Below are 20,017 nucleotides of genomic sequence, written 5' to 3'. Positions count from 1 at the left end.
ATACAAGTGTAAGATGTGCACGAAGTCCTTTCATGAATAGGCTAGTTGTAAACAGCGACCACTGCCTTAGCATCTCATAATGCAAAAAACACTTTTTTTCAGAAGTATATATATATTGCTATGCATTATGGGAAGAGTCACTATCCAGACTGATTTTAACTTCTGAGATTTCTTCAGTGGAAGCAATACACAGGAAGATATCAATGTTGAATAAATGCAGGTCATAATTCATAGCAAATATACACTTCTGGAAGGAAGTGTGCTTTGCATTATGAGAAAAAGCAATTGATGTGAAGTCAACATCTTATATATTCAACCTTGGCATCTCAGGGTCTGGTTCCCATGTCAGTGGGAGCTAAGGGAAGGGTCACTACCCAGACCTTTATTGACATACTAGGTTTCGACCTTTATTGCCATACTGGGGGGGCTTCATCCCCCCCCCCCAAGTATGTCAATCTGTCCATAAAACATTACTGCTGAACCTAAAACCTTACCAATTTTTGAACTTATTTTATCATGTATGGGGTGTGTATTCAAGATACTATCGATTAAGGATCAAAACTAACTGAAAGGAGACTTTCACATAGCCTTTAAGGAATCCAAAGAACTGATCAGGACTTCTGACCTGATGCTACCACATTGGCATGTACTGAACAAACAAGGGAGTGCAATTTGGTACTTAGCTGACCAAAGTGCACTTTGTATTGGCTTAAACCAATGACTAAATAACTGAACTTATTGTAAATAGTTAAAATATTGTTATAATATCAGGAACAGGTTTCCGATTTTAAATTTCAGTTTTAGTTGCTGTATTAACTATTCTTAACCTAATTTGGTAATAATATCGAATTTATTTTGAAGAAAGAAAACCAACATTCTGAGGAGTATTAGTTAAACATTTCTAACAGTTAAAGATTATCTTTCAAGCAAATTTTTAAATTATACTGAGGATTAAATTATAATGAGGATTAAATTAAATTATAATGCAATTATACATGCTGATAATTGCATTATTTTCTCATAAATTATCTTGACAGCTATAACAAATTAATGTAATTTAATTTGTTAAATTGTGAAGAGCATATCAAAAGTTATATCATGGTGTACAAGCCAATGAGTATAATGCAATTACTTCATCAGAAGATTATGACAAAAATTGGCTGTCATCTTGGGATCACTGCTCCCTGTACATGTCCTAAACATTTTATTTTAATCTGCACAATATGAAAGAAGTTACAGATGAAAAATTATAACCACCATCACTTTTTGATTCCCCATTTCTCCCCCTATCCCCAATAAAAAGATTTTCAACCTGTTTTGACCTGCTTCAGGGTTCAAAATGTTTCTACAGTAAGAAACTACCACTCTGTTTTGTAAGCCAGAGATGGCTTGAAAAAAAGTGGATCTTAGAGTTTCGAGATTATTTAACACTTAGCCACTCATGGTACTAGTGTGTAATACAGGTTCACAACCTTTTGAATAAAGGTTAAAATAACTAATGATGTTAATAGGCAGAATTACTCCAAAACATTTGTTCTTTCATAAACATATGGCTTTGAAAAAATTTTATATCAGGTTGAGACACATTAAAAAAAACTTGGTTAAAAGTAGTTGACAAAAAACAGGACCAGCATTCAGCCTGACTGACTGCAAGATTTATGAAAATTTCAGAAGCCAATACAGGTTTTTTTGGACAACGGTAAAGCTGAAAATTATGAAGAACTAATTAATAAACTTATAGCCAAGTAATGAAAAGTAAACTAAATACTTAGTTTACTCTTAAATGCGTCTATTTTGACTGATAGTCTTGTGACAACATTTCTTATCCAATTCAAGTTGCCAACCTAGATATTTTTGTAGGACTTCTTTTTTTTTTTTTAAATTAACTGATGTGTTAGCTCATCTTTGTGATTAGGGTTTTCTCTTTGAAACTTGAAGAGAAAAGCTCTGTAATTCAGAAAAATGGAGCTAACACTTTAGACAGTGTTAGAGCACTATCTAAATATGTTTCATTTCTCTGAGTTGCATGGGTAAAAACTAAATTTCAAAAAGGGAAAAACCCAACTACTAATTAAGGAATTAACTGAAAAAAAAAAAAAAACATCTAGATGGCAAACCAGAATCAAACTTATCTGGTATGCATGAATGAATAATGAGCAGCACTCATTATACTAAATTTATAGACGAAACTATTGTTTTGAGTTAAATAATTTATTTAAAATTAAAGTATATGTTTCATTCTTCATATCAAAGATCACTTTCAGAAGAATATGCATCAATGCACTACAAAAAGCAAAAAGAGGTCAATGATGCTAGGGAAGTTAATTGAAACAATTAACTTCCCAAGCATAATTGACCTCTTGTGGTGAAAAATATAAAATTTAACTGTTAGGGAATGTATTAATTTTACTGGAGTCCTTTTATTATTAATTTGCCATGAGTTCTATATTATTGTAACCATTCACAATGGCCTAAAATCCTGTTCCACAAGCCTACAAATGATCTCTCGCCTGAAATACCCCTAGAATAACGTATCAATATAGGGGTGGGACTAAGGGATCACTGCATTTCATGTATACTAATGCCAGGAGTATTAGGAACAAGAAGGAAGAATTTTTGGCCTTGATTGGCTCTTCCTGGCCACAGGTTATTGGCATTAGTGAAACATGGCTGACGGAAGAAGATATAGTTAGTGGGATAGAATGTGTAGGTTATAGTGTGTTTAGGAGGGACAGAGAGAATAAAATGGGGGGAGGGGTATTATTGATGATAGCTGATGAACTGCAGCCAAGGAGAATTGAAGTTGTATCGCAGGATAGTGAAAGGAGCTCATTTGAGGCTATTTGGTGTGAGATTGAGACTGGCAGAATAAAATATACAGTTGGGTGCTGCTATAGACAAGGTGATGGAATAGATGGTGGAGATAGAATGCATAGGGAAATTGATGAAATGAGTGGAAGGAGGGTAATTATTATGGGGGATTTCAACTATGGTAACATTGATTGGAAGGAGGAGAGGACACATGTGAGAAAGGAAAAGGATTTTATTCAATTATTAAGGGATAACTATCTGAGACAGCATGTAAATGAAAATACTAGGGGTGTGAGAGTGCTTGACCTGGTAATAGCATCTGAGAATTTGACTGTAATGAATATGACCATGTTGCCACCTATTGGTGAGAGTGATCATAAGGTCTTGACCTGGGAGGTGGCTAAAGGTGTGGAATTTTCGATTAAGACAGGGTATATGTGAAATTACCGTGCTGGCAAGTATGACAAGCTTAGGAGATTGCTTGGATCAGTGCCATGGCATGTACAACTGCAAGGGCTGGACGTCGATAGAGCATGGGACGTGGTCAAGGAGCATTTACAGGAGGTAATGGCTGATTGTATACCTAGGGTCCGAATAGTAAAACAAGTAGGAGTTAAATGGATGAATAACACCATTAAGCTTGAGCTGCAAAAAAAGAAACAACTGTGGAGGGAATTTAAAGAAAGGGGTGACCTGCAGGCACACGAACGGTATAAAGTGCAGGCCAGAAAGGTAACGAGTGTGGTAAAAAAAGCAAAAGCGGATTATGAAAGGAAACTAGCTTTGCAAGCAAAAGAGAATCCAAAACAGTTCTTTCAATATGCTGCAAGCAAGAAAAAAACTGTACATGGCAAAATGATTTTAAGGAATGACGATGGTAAGGAGGTCACTAAATCAGTCGATATAGTGGAGTTACTGAGCGCGCACTTTGCAAAAGCATATCATCCAGGTGGTGACATTGAAAAAGTGAAGGAACCATTAGTTTATTCGGGAATAGTGATGAGTGAAGTGGAGGTGACTAGTTTATTACAGAACCTTAATGTGAACACATCTGTGGGATTGGATGGTATACCAGCACGGGTCTTGCGTGAAGCGGCTAAAGAATTATCAATGCCCTTTACCAGGTTGTTTAATCTGAACCTCAGGTCTAGCTTAGTCCCGAAGGTGTGGGAAGAGGGGAAAATAGTTTCACCGCATAAAGGAGGATCCAAGACTACGGTTGCAAATTACCGACCGATCAGCATATCAGGAGTCGTTGTCAAGGTCTTAGAGAAAGTGGTCAAGGGAAAAATACAGGAATGGATTGATGAAAACGAGATAATGTACAGCATGGCTTTGTGAAGGGTAGATCATGCTTCAGTAACTTGCTCAAGTTTTATAACAAGGTGACGGCTGAACTGGATAAGGGAAATGGATTTACAGTGATACTGCTGGACCTGGCAAAGGCGTTTGACAGGATACCACATGGAATACTAATCCGTAAACTACAACATATGGGAATGGATACAGGGTTGGTGAGATGGATAGGTGGTTGGTTGATGGAGAGATATCAAAGAGTAGTTTATTCAGGAGTAGAGTCCAAGGGAAGACGGCCTGTGACTAGTGGTGTGACCGGCAGGCGTTCTGTTCTTGGATACCACATGCTGTTTAATCTGTTCATTAACGATATAGGGAATGGATCTACAGTGGAACAATTCATTTGTTCGCTGATGATGCAAAGTTGGGTAGGTTGGTAGTGAATGGAGAAGATGTCAAAGAGTAGTTTATTCAGGAGAGTCCAAAAGACGGCCTGTGACTAGTGGTGTGCCGCAGGGTTCTGTTCTTGGACCACTGCTGTTTAATCTGTTCATTAACGATATAGGGAAGGATCTAAGTGGAACAATTCATTTGTTCGCTGATGATGCAAAGTTGGGTAGGGCAATAGTGAATGCAGAAGATGTCAAAGTCTTGCAGGATGACTTAGATAGATTGGAGTTCTGGGCTAAGGAGAATGGATGTCAAGTTTTGTCACTATGTTAATTTCAATTAATCAGTGTTTTAATGATATTTCTTTTCAATTCATAACTATATGAATGTAATCGCGCCGCAAATTGTGAATTTGCACTAGTGATCAATTAAATAATTATTATTTTTTTAAAATACTGAAATATCTTTTCAAGGATTGGATTTTTTTTTTTTTTTACTGTCTTCTGATAAACTGCTTCTCAGTTAATTGCAGTTTGATGAATTCTTTTTCAGCAACTTGCTTTTTTCTTTTTTTTTTTTTTTTTGATCAACTGTTCTACATAATCACTTCAATGAACCATCTGAAAGATAGTTCACTGTTTGCAGAATTTTTTTTTTTTTTTATGAATGAATTTTCTGCACACCAACATCAATTATATAATCAGTGAAATCATAGTCATAAAACCTTCAAATTTTATATCTGCTTACTGAATTCAGTTTGTAAACAACCCTCCCTCAAATAGTTTATTTTATAGCATAACTCACAAAAATCTTTCACAAGTGAAGGAAGAATGAACTGGCAAGATAAAGTTGAATTACAAACTAATGTTAAAAGTTCTCATTAACAAAGGAATTCAACATCAATGATTAATAAAATTCATCTACAAATTTCAACATCGTTTTCAGATTTGTATAAAATTTTTTCTTGAAAAAAATCAAATTCTACTGAAATCCATTTATGCACAAAAATAAAAAGTAAATTTATACACTGATATATTACTTAAAACTTACATCTTTTATTTCCTCAGAAGGTAGTGCACCAGGAAGATCTTGTTTGTTTGCAAAAACAAGCAAGGTTGCTCCAGCAAGCCTCTATAATAACAGAGGAATTTTTTAGATTTCCTTCGCATTTAAGAAAAAATTCTACTGTAAAGAAAATTAGATTAATTTAAAGAACATCAATCTTTTTTCAGATTAAAGGCTGAACAGTTACATTATTTTTAAAAGTCAGTGTAAAAGAAAGTTACTCTGTATAAGGAAAGCATGATGGAAAGCTACGGTCTGATACAACTTTTATAATTGGCTTAAATAATTCAAATTAATCTTCAAATTTTTTAATGATTTGCAAGGATATCTATTAAGTCAAAAAACAGACTGATGTTAGGAACTGCAGCCTTGTGAAGGACTTGATAGACAAAAACGAAACAATCTGAACACACAATGCCAATATGAGAGATCATTCTAGCAGGTACTGAGATACCAAGGCTTTCCCTTTTTACTACATTTGTTTCCTTGGATTTAACCATGAATGACTGTTAATTTAAATAATTTAATATATTCAAATGAATCTGTATAAGTAAAAGATTAGAGCAACAAAGAAAAGAGAAAAATCAAGAATGTACATATCAACATACAAAATCAGCAATTATAAAGAGCCTTCAGATCACAAATGATGTGAGAAAACACTCCTCTAAACAGATGAGATGTGATTTTGATAATACAATGAAAACAAGCTTTAAAATTAAGTAAAATGATTCTAATATTTCTCTAAATTTATGCAGCAATAGTAACTACAATATAGGTGACATTTTCCTGAGATTACATAATAACTGATAAATACAGAAATCTAGCTCAACAATTAAGATATATGTGTTCAATCATCTAGTTGAAGAGTATAACCAGACATGATTCTGAGAAACACTATCACTGAGGTTAGTTTTCTAGCCACACTTCATTGATATCTTAAATGCAACTGAAGAATTAATATGATATAACCTATTACTATCAACATTTCGCTCACTCTCTCACACAGCTTGACACAAGATGTCCCTCTGGCCACAGATCACTCACGTGGAAGATGCAACTGAAGCTAAACTTAAAAACTTCGCAGAACCGTGTGTGATTCAAAACAAGCAAATAAGGTGTTACTGTTAAATTTTGAATGAAAGGAATTATGTTATAATAGTGTTTCATTCAGGATTTAACATAGTCTGCCATTCTCTGAGCCAAATTTGCACATCAGATAAATATCAAATTATTACTTACTGTTGTATATTCCATAATTATAAAATAATTATATATTCTAATAGTTGTTAGTTATTTATCTTGTGCTAATTCTTTGTAGAGTGTATATATCCTATGTAAACTGTGCACGGAAACTCGGAACTTAATCCGTTTGTGTAAACCATTGCCAAGAACTTAGCCAGTATAACAGAAATTAAATGCTGTGAGAAATTATGAAGTTATCCGCCAGAGTACATTTTGGCGCTAGTTATTATGCTGTGTTAACGGAGAAACCACAAGGCGGATTTTGGCGCGAAAATGGGAGAGAAGAGACATGCACTGTTGATATAGAAAGAAGAACAAAGCGGGAACTGGTGGAACCGAGTGAAAGAAACAAGGGGAACTCTCTGTCGTTTGACTTACCTTTTCTTGGGCTCTTGTTCGTATCTGGAATTCTGTTTCCTCATCCAGTAATAGTGAAGGACAAGAGGCATGACAAGGATTGCCAAGGAAACCTGAAGGATAGCCAATTTAGAGCAAGGAGGCATGTGTTTCCGAGCCAACCAAACCGGTACTAAAAACCAAGGTTCTTTTGTACTAATGTGAGCTGAGAGAGAAAGCTATTAAGAAGCAAAGAAGTATTTTCGAGAACCAGTGATAATAGGCAAAGTATACCAATTGTTTCGGTAAGGAAATCCTTTCTATGTTTTTGTGAATATACTAAAAGGGAAGCGTATTGCCATAATAACAATTCATTTCTGAACGTATGATTCCGTGAAGCTTGTTCCAAGAGAGCGTCATATAAGTTAGTGACTGATTTACTAATTACAGTAAATGATTGATAGGACTTTAGAAATTCCATAGTGTGTGCATGTGTGTATTTAGCGAAGTGTGCTTTATATATCCTGAACAGCTAAACAGAGTCAACATTTGAAGCACATAGAATAGATAACCTTGTCTAAAAAGAAATTTGTGCTTAGAAGCTTTTAACGATAAGAAGGGTAGAAATCTATATGTAAAAGAATCTAACCGTGCTCAGTGTACTCTACAGTGAAGTTATTATTGTCTCAATAAGAACTTGTTTATTTCATGATCATATTATTTACATTTAGAACTTCTTGGATTAATGTACTTTCATGAGTTAATGTATTAAATGTTTCTATTTGTTTTGAATCTTGTGCTTGCCTGATTTCATTTCATTGCACCGCTCATTTAATAGTTCTAAGCAGGAACCCTATTTAATGAGAAAGTAATAAGACTAGAGAACCACAACTGCTATATAATTTAAGGATAAACGTCTAAAGAGAGTTTCGATCTGAATTAGATTATGTAATATTATATTTGCTGCTGATCGATTCAACAACATTGTTCATACAAATGCGAACGCAGAGTGGCGCAGTTAAAAATAAATTTTCTTTGTGTTCAAAAGTGGAGTCAGTCAACAGTCAGAACACACAACGGAGAAGAAAGACATCACATTACTGCTTTTTCCTCATTTTTCTTTTTGTAAACAAAGCAGACTTAATTATCTTGTTTTATAATAAATATAAGTAGAAATAAGTAAGACACTGACTTACACGAATTTACCCAATTCAGAATAAACTGAATTGGGTAAATTCAGTTTATGCATATCCTGAAAGGGCGTGAAAAATTAATTATAAAAATTTTACTTTACTCACATGTTATTCACACATCATCTAATGGCTGCCTTCCACAAGGCAGACAGCCTATATGCTCAGGTGTACACTTTCTTCAGTTTCATTTAAAATCAACAATAATAACAAACAATATTCTGGTGCAATTTATGATATAAAAACATTCGATGATGAAAGAGTGATGATCATGTTCTGTGAGATTTCGGCAACAACTACATGATTGAAAAATGTGGATCCTAATGCCTCACAGTTCTTAAAAGTCCAAAGAGAAATAGATCAACCATTAAGCTGTTATCGAGAGATTTATGAAGAGAAGAAACATACCAATGTTCAATCATCTCTTGAAAATTTCATAAGGAAAATCGAACAGTAAAATTAAACTTTTTTTTTAAATTTTCTATTTTCTCATTCAATTTATACTTTACTATATTACTATGCATTAAATTATATTACTTGTGCATGAATTCTGTGAATGAAGCTAAAAGAAATAATGTTTAAAACATGTTTATGCACTACCACGTATAGGACATAAACAGCAGGTGAGAAGTTAAATCTGGCTTATATAGTATTCAAGGTCAGTAAATTTTACTTAAGTCAGGGACTGTACGTACATTTCAAAATTTAATTTATTACCTTTTTTTCACGTTGATATCTTTGTTTTATATTATTTAATTAGTATATTTTAGTATTTAGTGTGGATGGTGTGACTAGCTCTGTTTACAAGAAATTACTTTATTTATCTATGTTTACACACTATCACCTTCAAAATAATCCCCTTGCATATCAATATAGTGCTTCTAGCGTAATTGCCACTTCTGGAATGTGTCCTGGAAGTCTTCTTTTCGAAGCATTTCAAGCATCGTCTGTGATTCGCGCTGGACCGCCACAATAGTGTTAAAACAGTGACCTTTGAGCTGGATCTTCATCTTCGGGAAGAGAGCGAAGTCTGCAGGAGCCAAATTTGGCGAGTAGGGTGGGTGCGGAAGTGAGATCGTGTTGTTTCTGGCAAGAAACTCATGTGCGAGGAGAGCTCGGTGACAGGGTGCATTGTCATTGTGGAGCATCCAGTTTTTCGTGTGCCACAGATCTGGTCGCTTTCGTCAAATGTCTTCCATCAGACACCTTAAAACCTGGTAGTAGAACTCACTATTGATGGTCTGGCCCCTGAGGACGAAATCTCGATGCACAATGCTGCGAATGTTGAAAAAGACGATCAGCATGCACTTGGTCGAGCTGCGGAACTGCCTTGCCTTTTTCGGTCATGAAGATGATGGGTTCTTCCGCTTCGAGGATCATTACCGGTGTTTCATCACTGGTAATGATCCTCGAATTTTACGTTTTTTTCAAATGTGAATTTCATGTTTGCTCCTTGTTCTAACTTGCTGTTCATGATGAAATTGCAGATGTGGTAACGCAGGTGGTCAGAATAGCATCAGTTACACAGCTCCCGATGTACACATGATGATGTCTTTTGGCACACTGACTTATGAAGGTAGGTGCTCCCTGTGACTGTGCATGCAGCCTTGTGCTGCCATCTGTTGGCATGTTACAAACCTAGTCTCGAAACGTTTTGATACCACCTCGTATACCTCGCTCATTTATAACTGTTAAAAATGAAACATATCTTAATAGACTGGAGTCCAAAAGCTAAGGATGAACTGCATTTTTACCTGTATATGAAAAAAATTTTCATGACTACTGTCAAATGTAGACAAATTTATTGCCAGCATACTAATAAAAATATATTACATAAAAAATGTGTAATCAATTTCATACAATTTAAATTGCAATACTTTTTTGGTAAAACTACTTCTAAGGATGTAGTTAAGGAATTAATGTACAGTGCTTGCAGAAAAATATGCTGAGAGACATTTCAGTATGGCCAATATGCCTTTTTTGCAAGATGAGAAAGTCACCCTATCTCCTCTGTATAAGACAGCTAACTCAACCTTCAACTGAAAGTCTTCAAAGTTTTTTTTCACCTTAGAATCTAAGTATTTCTAACCAACAGCATTCTTGATACCGAATTAGCTATGGTGTTTTAACTCCTCTCCAGTCAAAAAGATAAACATTAAAAGAAATATCAATCAGGGCAAGTGAGCAGATAGTATCTTCACCCTAACCAACAGGCTTTTCATTCAAACCTCAATATGGGCATGAATTTTGTATTTATTAAAAGCTTGAAATGACTTAAAAGAGCATTTCTGCATTATGCAACACTCTGCCCACCCACCATAACGTAACATAGGTTTACAACTTTTCATTGGCAATATTTGCAGAAAAAAGAATGGGAGAGAGAATTATTTGAATTAATTTCTTAGTGTATATGAAGAACTGCATGTTCTAGTCCTTTGAGGAAAGAGATGAAAATCTTGTCCAGTAAACAGAATGAGGAATAATGATGTTCAGGATCATGATGCAATAACTAAGGCTATGAATAAGTACATTAATATCTTGATTGGTGCGTCATTTTTTTTTTGATACCCAAATTCGATTAGTGCAGCTATATACATCTTAAAATTAATGTTACAGATTTTAAAAATTTTTTATGGCTAACTATTTTAAAAAAATCATTCACCAGAATGAAATAATTTAGTTGCTGATTTAAAACATTTTACAAAGTTATTTTTAATGGCATACTACACTATTTCCATGTATGCTATGTATATTATGTTCCAAATTTTTACCACCAAAATTTATGTCGTCTACTAATTACATAGCATTTTCCTGATCATATCTCGTACCTCCTTTGCAATTATTACTTGAAATAATAAAATGTAGGCGGCGAGTCCAGAGCCAAGATAAGACAAGAACACAAAAATGGGTGAATCAACTATAAGAGCAATTTTAAGCAATGCTGCTGAATACAAAGTATTATAATGATTGAATTAGAGAGACTTCTTTGTACACGGATCGAAGATTGCAACCAAAAATGGATCATGCTAAGAACTGACCTTATTAAATCAAAAACATTAAGTCTCTTTGCAACCTTGAAAGAAAGGGTTATCAATGATGGAAAAGAAGAATTCCACGTCAGTGCTGGGTGGTTTGAGAGATAGCCTACATAATGTTCTAATCACAGGCGAAGCTGCAAGTGCCGATAAGGAGCTGGCAGCAAATTATCCAGAGATTTGAAGAAAATTGTACAAGAATGGGGCTATTGTGACAAACAAATATTTAATGTCGATGAAACTGGCTTTTTTTTGGAAGCCAATGCGTTCCAAGACTTTTCTGGCTAAATCAGAGAAATCTCAGCCTGGTTATAAAGTTGCAAAGTTGAATGAAATTACTGCTAGCAATATGTGATCCATTTGGAAGCACATTCTTCCACATTGTACAAATGATTTTAGAGGCTTTTCAAATGAATCTAAGTTAATTAAATCTCATTCTGAGAAACTGAGTGATTCCGACCTGCTAAATTTAGATGCACAAGATCTTGAAGAATATGAAGAAAATTTAATCACTGACAAGCCCACAGAGATTTCACAGAAACAAATTTAAAATATTTTTCATGCAATCGAAACTTTTAAGTAGCAATGCTTAGAGACTGGCCCTTGTGAAGAGAGAAGCAGGAAAATTTGTAGAAGAGGCAGTTGTATGAAAAAAAGAAACAATGCCTGCCAGAATAATAGATTTATATTTTGAATATGTTTTATTGTCTTTCAAAATATAAATCTATTATTCTGGCTGGCATTCTGTTTCTTTTTTTCATACAACTGCCTCTTCTACAAATTCTTTTATAAAAAAAAAAAAAAAAAAAAAAAAACTCAAGGGTAAAAAAAAAAGAAATTTGAGGTACGAATTATACTTTTTTCCATAGGTTATTATATTCGATTAGTGCATCTGTTTTAAAGAACGCAGGTCGGAATCACTCAATTTCTCAGTGTGTTTACCCATTTTGCAAAATAAAAATCCTGCTACCTCTTTATGAGACAGGCTAACCTCCCTAAGGATAAAAAGCTCTTAAAGCCTATGGTTAAAAAAATTAAAAAGAGAACTGGTGGACATGGAGAGGTGCAGCTAGTGATATATATATTTGAACAAAAAGCAAAAAAAGAATACCAAGCAACCATACCAAGTAAGGATACCTAGGAAAATTATAAAGAAATTATAAAATTACAAGTATGTAGGGGCTGCCTGCGTGATCAAGACTAAGTAAGTTGGTAAGATAAGGACAATTCCTGTATCACATGGGCTACAGTCTTTTGAATAGAATAAAGCCTTTTTAAGGAGATTTTGGTATTCAATTCAAAATGCAAAAACACTAAAGTTCTAATATAAAAAATAAAACAAACTGTGAGATTAAAAAAAGTAGAGCAAAACTGTACATTAACCACAACAATTGTACTAATAGTTTTACTTCAGTGATGGTGATTAGAATTTTTATTATCATCATTATTGGTCACCTCCATGGAGTCCAAAGACTCATCGAGGGAGGGCATCTACTCTACAACTCAGGTTCCAACACTCACAATCCATCAACTGATTGTAACTACACCAACACCATCTACTGCTGACCACTATCACTAGTATTTCCACAGACAATCACAAACATCCATGCCAATAGCGGGATTTGAACCCGCAGCCTTTTTGTTGGAGAGCGGATACGCTAACCACTTGGCCAGCCAGGCTAGCCAAGTGAATACGTTATTTTAAGATGGAGATCTACATTCACAACCCTGATATATATATATATACACACACACATCATAAAGTTCTGCTTGTCTGAGTAGTGAACAGTTTGTCAAATGAGGAGGAAGAAGAACAGTAAGAAGATTATAAGAAAATTAGAAGTCTGAAGAAAGAAAGCTAACCATAGTGGCATGAGTAGCTGGAATAGAATCTGCCCAACCATGTACAAAAAGGAGAAAGACCCGATAAATAAATATGCATATAAACATTGTAATAAAACCAATTACAGGTAATCCACGTATAACACGGTCGTTAGGTTCCTAAAAAATGCCGTGTTATGCAAATTAGTGTTATACAAAACAAAGAACTAGTACAAAAAACAGGGTTAGGTTCCAAAAGTTCAAAAAACTATAATATTTTCTTTTTATAGCTAAGAACTAATAAATAAATGTATGTTTATTAAAACAATAATTGATCAAAAGTATTACATATTAATATTATTACATAATGTTTACATAATATTATTGGGTTGGCAAATAAGTTCGTTCAGTTTTTCAGAGTGGAATGAAACACATTTCATTTAATATATATAATACATTCTAGTGAGATATATTGACCCTTTTTATCAATGACCTCTTGCCATCTGTCCACCAACTTCATTATGCCACGTTCATAAAACTCCTGAGGTTTACTGGCGAAAAACTGATCCAGGTGTCTTTTGACAGCCTCCTCATTAGTGATGGTTTTCCCATTCAGAGAATTCTGCAACGATCGGATAAACCGAATGAACTTATTTGCCACCCCAATACATAATTACATAATGTTTTCGTCATCACTATTAAGCACCAATAAACAAGGGCATTTTCTTTCTGGCAAAATATCCTCATTGAGCTTTCTTCAGCAGCATCTGAAGTTCTTTATAAATTTCGTTATGGAGTTAAGCACTTGTGAAGTTCTCTCTTAAATTTTGTGCTTCTATAGGTGGAATGATCTTCATTTAGAAAATATAACTCCAATTGTTCAGCTAAGTCTAGGCCTTTCTTTATGCTTTTTAGGGTAAAATGTCTAACTTCAACATTTCCATCTGTGCTATTGTCCTCTGAATTAATCTGGTTTATCCCAGATGCCATTTCCACCAAATTTGCTTCATCAGTCTCTTCTTCCACCAGTACCTTCTCCTCCTAGAGACTTGGCAAGTTCTATTATTGCATCCATTCTGTTTTCTTCTGGCTTGATTAGATTTTCACTTTGAACTGACTCTGGCCAACTTTTTCCAACAGGCATTTAACGTTGTTAGTTTTCTTTCTTTGATCGATGAAGTTATGAGATAAATACAGTCCAAAATTGTAAAAAGTTTCCATGCCTGCATGACTTCGATAGATTTGTCATTGACTTTATTCAAAGCCCATTGCAACAATTTCCTGATTAGTTTAAAATGTAGCTATAATTCCCTGATCTAATGGTTGAAGTAATGAACTTGTATTTGGTGGTAAGAATATTATTTTGACATTTGCGTGATTTAAATCTTTCGGATGGCTGGGTGCATCATCCAATATCAGTAGAACTTTAAAATCTAGATTTTTCTACTTTAAGTAGTTTTCCACACTTGGTACAAAACAGTTTAGTTTAGAAACCATTTTTTAAATAAATCAGTAGTTACCCAAGCTTTCTTATTTGTTGTCCAATATACCAGTAAAGCACTCTTATTTAGGTTTTTCATTGCACGAGGATCAAAGGAATCATAAACAAGCATGGGTTTTACCATGTGATCGCCTGAAGCATTACTGCACATAAGTAATGTTACATGGTCTTTTGATGCTTTAAAACCAGGTGCAACTTTTTCATTTTTTGAAATAAATGTTCTCCTGGGCATTTTTTTCTACCAATGGCCTATCTAATCAGCATTAAAAACCTGATGTGTTGTATATCCACCCTGTTCAATAATTTTTTGCAATTCCTTTGGATAAGTTTTGGCAGCTTCATTATCAGCTGATGTGCTTTCCCCTTGTATTTTTGTGTTTTGTAATGAAATGTGTTTTCTAAAAAGGCTGAACCAACCTTTGCTAGCAACAAAGTCAGGGTTAATAGCAGATTCTCCATTTTCTTTTTAAGTAGTTATAAATTTTTAAAGCTTTATGTTTAATAACATTGGTGTCCAGTGGGATCCATTTTTATGAGCAGTCATCAATCAAAATACTAAGAGCTTTTTCCATTTTTTCCAAGTATTGGTGCTCTGGGACAAGCTGTCATATTTGCGGAGATAGAACAACCTGCAGCAATGGAGGCTCGAGTTTTCTGTTAATTTTTCTGTATGGTTTGGATTGTTGCTTCATTTAAATCCAAGGTTTTGCAACATATACTTTTCCCCCTTTTTAAGATGATCCAAAATCTGTATTTTTAATTCTAGCAAGAAGAAATGTCTTTTAAGAGGTACTTTTTTTTTCACTTCCAGCAGACATTGTTCAGGCTATAAATTAATTCACAAAAAAAGAAATATTTAACACTTCTTTAAAAAAAAGTTCAATACATACATATATACAAAAAAGGTTCAATAATACATACAAAGAACAGTACAAAGAAGAAAACAGTGAAAGTTTTAAAATATGTTTAATACTCCATGAACAAAATGAATTTAAAATTCTAATAAATTCTAAAATTCTGTATGCAAATCTGACACGACATATACGCTTGAATGAGATGGTGCTTGCCCTTAAAAGCTCTCATCATGTCCCATATTGTATGGGGATTTCCCCAAAATTCTAATAAATTCTAAAATTCTGTATGCAAATCTGACACGACATACACGCTTGAATGAAAAATATCAAATGAGATCGTGCTTGCTCTTAAAAGCTCTCATGACGCCCTGTATTGTATGGGGATTTCCCCAATTCTCGAACCATGTTAGAGCGAGAACGTGTTGTAGGAATGCCGTGTTATATGGGGGTTACCTGTATTAATAAAAAATCTGTCACTTGGAACAGTACTAACCTCTTCCTCTAGTAATGCTTGAAGTTCATTTTTACAATCTTGCAGCCTACGACGATCAGCACTATCTACTACCCATATTAGACCATCAGTGCTTTCAAAGTAATTTCTCCAATATGATCGTAGTGATTTTTGACCTCCAACATCCCACATATTTAACTTAAACCTGAAATGAAGTAATTTTATAAATATGTCAAGAACTACCAACAGGATCTGGGCTATTTCTATAGCTATTAAGAAATGAAAGTTACTAGCATATAAATTGCATAAAAAATATAAACAAGGTGCTGATAAATAAACATGGAGCTGAATTTTTAAAAATTCATTCATGTGTGTATTAATAAATAAATATATTTGTAATGCACAATTGGAATACATCTCACAATTGATAAATGTAATAATAAATAATGAGTAGGAAATGTTTCAGCAAATTAGTTTGGTATCATTATGGGGAACTTCAGCTACAGCAATATAAACTAGGCAGGAGAGGCAGCATGCAGTAATAAGGGAAATGAATTTTGGATTTCTTCAGGGACAATTGTCTTAGGCAGCATGTGATGGAGAGAACAAAAGGATCAAGAGTTTTGGATTTGGTCACAGCATCAGAGGATCAGATTATGACTGAAATATCATACTTGTCCCCAACTGGCAAGAGTAATCATGTAGTCCTGATGTGGAATGTAAAGGTATCAAGGCAGAAGGAATTTATGTGGAATTATATGGTAGGCAACTATCATAGACTTAGAAACCAGCTTGCAGCAGTACAATAGATGAAAAAATTTGAAGTGGGAGAGGTCATTAGCACATGGGAGATACTTAAGAAAAAATTGTTGACAGCAATGCCAATTGTATATCTCAAAGGAAAGAGAAAAAAAAAAAAAGGAGCAATTTGGAGTCATATGGATGACAAGAATTTGAAGAGAGATTGTAGATGACAAAAAGATTATGGAAGACATATAAAGAGAGAGAGGGAGAACAGCTGCATGAGGAATATATGGCTCAGGTCAGGAAAGTAATTAATATTTTAAGGAGAGAAGAGCAGACTAGTACTGCAATCCAAGAAGAATCCTAAGAAGTTTTATTGCCATTCTGCAAGTAGAATGAAAAATGATCATGGATGGAGATGGAACTCATATCAATGCAGATGACAGCTGAGTTATGTAATGATCACTTTATTAGTGTGCTCCATCCTGGTTCAGCAGGCTTTACTCCTAGAAGGATGAAGAGTGGTCAAGTGTTAGAAGTGAATGAAGAGTGTGTATTCTGAATACGCTAAATGTCAGCAAGACAGGGAGACTTGATGGAATTTCACTATATTTTAAGGGAATGTGCTGTGGAATTGACCATGCCATTAACTTAGCTGTTTAATGAGTCTTGCAGCAAAGGGAAAGGTTTCTGGAGAGTGGAAGAAGGGTATGTATGAGATTTATGAAAAGGACTGCAAAACACACATTATTAGATTAAAAAAGGAACGAAGACATTTTAAAAGAACTAAAAACAAAATCGATAGAAGAAAAACTAAACAAATATAAACAAAAATGGATTGAACATGTAAACCAAATGTAGGCCATGTAGGCCAACACCTCACATCCTAAACAAATACTAAAATATAACCCAATTGGAAAGAGAAGGCAGGGTAGACCTAAAAAAAGGATATTGGATGGATAATGAGACCGGAACAGACCAATATGGTCTATACCTATAATTAGTGTTATGATGATGATGATGGAAGAAGGGTAAGATAGTGTTTGTGTATAAAGGTGGTGGTAGAATGGAGGTAGCAAACTACAGACCTGTTTGTATTTCTGTAGTTAAAATTTTGGAGAAATTGGTAGGAACTCATATACAGAACTGGGCAGATGAGGGCAATATTATTTATTAAAGTGTTAAAAGGAGAACACAAGTGGAAATAGGTTAGGAACCACTGGTCTAAACTTACAGGAAACATACAGCTGAACAAGAACAGTTTATTATTTTATAATAATAAAATAATAAAAAATTCATTTGTGAAATGTTGTGAAGATACTTCAAGAGCAAACTTTTGTTTGTTCTTTAAGTATCTTCACAACTAATCTACTTGCACAGAGAGAGAGAAGCTGACTTCACATTGCCTAAATATCCCTTAATGATAAAATGCTTTCTCAGTCATGCATGATACTATGCATTATTGGAAGAGTCACTGCTTAACTGATTTCAATCTTCACTGAATTCTCATCAGTGAGAGTTAAGCTGCACATGTTCACTTTACTTCCCAACAAAAAAATGTTCTGCAAACATGTCTAAATACACAGGAGGAGAAATAACAAAGCACAGTGTTTTCAGCAAAACTATGGATACAGTCAATGAGAGCAAGTTTGCTGATATGTAGGAATATAAATAGCCTTAAGGCATGTTAGAAGTCTGAAGAAAGAATGCTATTTGTAATTCAGCCATACTGATTTGTAAAACAATATAACTGAAAAGAACCTGTCCCCCCCCATAAGTACTGACCAATTTGATGATAATGTAAATTAACTGTTACTTCTGATGTATATTACAGTTTCTTCAACAATTTGATTTATCATAAATGTTCATAGCATCATCTCGAAAATAATTGCAGCATGACTTGATTACATAATCATTTTTTTGTTTTTTTTAATATCAATCCACACACCTACCCATAGTTATCAGATATTTCATAACTTATAGCATATCAATGCCTTTATACGAGGGTTGTTTGAAAAGTTTGGTAAAAATAATAAGTTAAATACACTGTTTTTGGAAAAAATCACCTTTATTTCTCAACACAGTCTCCATCGAGGTCTACACATTTGGTCCAGCGAGTTTCCAATTTTTTCATCCCATCTAAACAGTAGGATTGTTAAATTGTGCAAAATAGTCATTAACAGTCTTGATGACATCCATTCTAAGAAAATTTTTTCCCGCTGAGCAAATTTTTAAGTTTGGGAACAAGAAGTCACATGGGGCCAAGTCTGGAGAATATGGTGGATGTGGAACCAATTCGAACCTCATTTCGTGCAATTTTGCCATTGCGACAGCTGATGTGTAGGACGGTGCATTGTCTTGAAGAAAAGGTACTTTTTTGTGCACCAATCTCGACCATTTTTGATTCAGTTCTTCTTTTAAACGGTCCAATAATGATGAATAATAGACTCCTGTTACTGTCTTACCCTTTCCCAAATAATCTAGCATGATAATTCCTTGGGAATCCCGAAAAACAGTGGCCATAACCTTCCCAGCTGACTGTTTCTTGGACTCAGGTGTGTAGTGGTAGTGGATCCAAGTTTTGTCTACAGTCATGAATCGACGCAAAAAATTCTGCGAATTGTGATTAAATATTGCCAAACTGTGTTGAAATATCTTTCGCATGCATTTTTGATCAACAGTCAACAATTGTGGCATCCATCACGCACACAACTTTTTCATATGTAATTTTTTGTTCATGATATTATACACCCTTTCAGTTGAGATGCCTACAATCTCAGCAATCTCACGCACTTTCACTCGGCAGTCTTCTATAACAATACCATGGATTTTGTCAATCATTTCCTTCATAGTGACCTCAGTCAGGCATCCAGAGTGCGCTTCATCTTCGATGGCCTAAGACCATGTTTAAACTCATTTATCCAAAAATAAATAGTCTTTAATGCTGGTGCAGAGTCTCCATGAACTGCATCTAACTTGGCTTTGATTTGCACGGCCATTCACTTCTTCAAATATAAGTGTTTTATCACTGCACGAAACTCGTTTTTCTCCATTTTTATGAAAATGTGTACACTGTCATTTTAAATGTTTGCCAAATGAGAACTATGCGTTGCACGTGGCTAAAATTTTGCCAGGGGTTATGAAAAAATGATGCATGCCAACAATGGTATGAATAAATGAATTGTGTCACTGTCTATTGGAAATTTACCAAACTTTTCAAACAACCCTTATAATATTAGAAGTTTATTTTTCACCTGGTTAGACAATAATAAATTTAGTTT

General features: G+C 34.4%; 1 protein-coding gene across 1 annotated transcript in view; it reads right to left on the bottom strand.

Moving 5' to 3' along the window:
* Arl2 (ADP ribosylation factor-like 2) overlaps positions 1-20,017 on the bottom strand; it is a 39,542-nt gene that overhangs the window by 413 nt on the left and 19,112 nt on the right. The window contains exons 3-4 of the mRNA XM_090395832.1: positions 16,035-16,197; positions 5,548-5,628 (exon numbers count right to left, since the gene is read on the bottom strand). Of these exons, the coding sequence (XP_090251958.1) occupies positions 5,548-5,628; positions 16,035-16,197 (244 nt within the window). The remainder of the gene's footprint in view (positions 1-5,547; positions 5,629-16,034; positions 16,198-20,017) is intronic.

Source organism: Typopeltis vanoorti, chromosome 7 (assembly GCF_054136105.1).
Source record: "Typopeltis vanoorti isolate ZY-2024b chromosome 7, IOZ_Tvanoo_1.0, whole genome shotgun sequence".
Lineage (NCBI taxonomy): Eukaryota > Metazoa > Arthropoda > Arachnida > Uropygi > Thelyphonidae > Typopeltis > Typopeltis vanoorti.
This window is presented reverse-complemented; position numbering and strand designations above follow the sequence as displayed.